At 44.2% G+C, this 1597-nt stretch overlaps 1 protein-coding gene across 1 annotated transcript in view; it reads left to right on the top strand.

Annotated features, from left to right (window-relative positions):
- The window catches only part of LOC118327831 (flocculation protein FLO11-like), a 5917-nt gene continuing 4320 nt past the window's right edge, over positions 1 to 1597 (top strand). The window contains exon 1 of the mRNA XM_035661308.1: positions 1 to 293. Coding sequence (XP_035517201.1) covers positions 275 to 293 — 19 coding nt within the window. The 5' untranslated portion in view covers positions 1 to 274. The remainder of the gene's footprint in view (positions 294 to 1597) is intronic.

Here is a 1597-nt window from a genome sequence, read left to right as displayed (position 1 = left end):
TGTGTGCAGGTAAAAAGGAACAAGCGACACAAAACAGAAAACATTTATCCTGGCAGAAAGCGAGGAGGAGTGCGATGGAAACGGACTGTCCAGCGAAACCTTATTGTACGGCGGAACCCCTAAAGCGAGGTATTTAAGTCGGCGAAAAAGCGCAACACCTTCAGCTTCTTGGAAGAAAGTGCCGTTGTGTCAACCATCGCTTGGCTCCCGGGCACGCTTTGTACAGCGAGCAACTTGGACAGCTGCGTGTTTCCAAGCGAGCCATCAACAAAGAATGAAAGCATTCAAACGAGGTGAGTCGTGTTTTATCACCGCCAGACACGTTTAAAACACACAAAGTGACTGTCTGCGAGCCCGCCGTGTCTTTCGCTGCTGGTTTTGCCTGGTATGCGGGCTTTTTGTTGCGAGCAAATGCAGCGTGTGTTTGTGTTTAAATTTGGAGGGACAGCTAGCCAGCTAGTTATCTCTGGAGGCAGGCATGGTGTCCATCTGGCGGAGTGACATGCGGGAGGCTGTGCTTTGCTGCCTGCCTCCTTTGTGCGCTCCAGATGGCTAATTTACCGAGTAGCTCCTCGGTTTTCTACCGTTTTTTGTTTTTTTTATCTCCGTGTTTTTTAAACGTCACATTTTGTCTCATTGGAGCGGTGTTTTTTAATGTGTGTGTGTGTGGTTTTCCCCCTTTGTTGAGTATGACGTTATCCGTTTGAAGTTGATGTTTGATGTGAGGTGGACTGGCGTTACTAACGGTCAGATTCAAATTCATACCTCGGTGTGAGTGTGTTGTGAAGTGTGGTTCACTACCGAGCCTCTGAACTTTACTCTGGCGACCCCGTTGTTTATTTTTAACAGAATATACAAAATAGTAGAAAGCCTTTCCCCGCAGGGCACAGATTTACCCACTTGTACGGAGGTAGGGGGAGACATTTTGTAAACAAAAAGTTGGTCAGTTTTCCTGTGAGATGTTGCATGGAGCTGCTGCTTGCTGCTAACATCTGTCTAAAATCTGTCTGGGCTGTTTTAAATCAATCCCACTCTGAATGGGTGTAGATAGTTTATAGCGGATCCTTTTAAATGTCTTTCCAGTGATCCAGTTGGTTGAGGGAAGGCAGCAACGCTTTTCTCACTTGTTGTTAGCAGCAAGGAGAGCCTGAGATGTCTGTCAGTGTATCTAATGAATGGGAGACTGGGTTTGTGGGCCCAGTGTGCCAAAATGAGGCTGGATTTAATCCAGAAATTGCTGAAATTTTGGGGAGTTTGGTGTTATGACTGAAGGCAGTATATTCAAATAGTAGGACTGTTGTTTGCAAATGTATAATACAAAAGTCAAAGTGATGTTCAATGCAATGGACCAGCTCTTGAAGTTGCATTACATCACACAAGAAAAACTGATGCTTCTGAGTGATTTTATTTATTTATTTTCCTCTATTTGCAAGGAATTGTTAATTGGACAAAATAATTTTATCCATTTTAGCTTCAAATTGACAGTGAATTTGTACTTGGGGCTTCAGGTACTCGGCTCATTTACAGAAATTGGGGGAAATGTGCTAAACTTTTTGCATTTGTATGTTTTTGTGTTCCCCCCCCCCACACACACACA

The sequence above is a fragment of the Morone saxatilis genome, unplaced genomic scaffold (genome assembly GCF_004916995.1).
Source record: "Morone saxatilis isolate NCDOM2014 unplaced genomic scaffold, NCSU_SB_2.0 Contig18, whole genome shotgun sequence".
NCBI classification, from domain to species: Eukaryota; Metazoa; Chordata; class Actinopteri; family Moronidae; genus Morone; species Morone saxatilis.
This window is presented reverse-complemented; position numbering and strand designations above follow the sequence as displayed.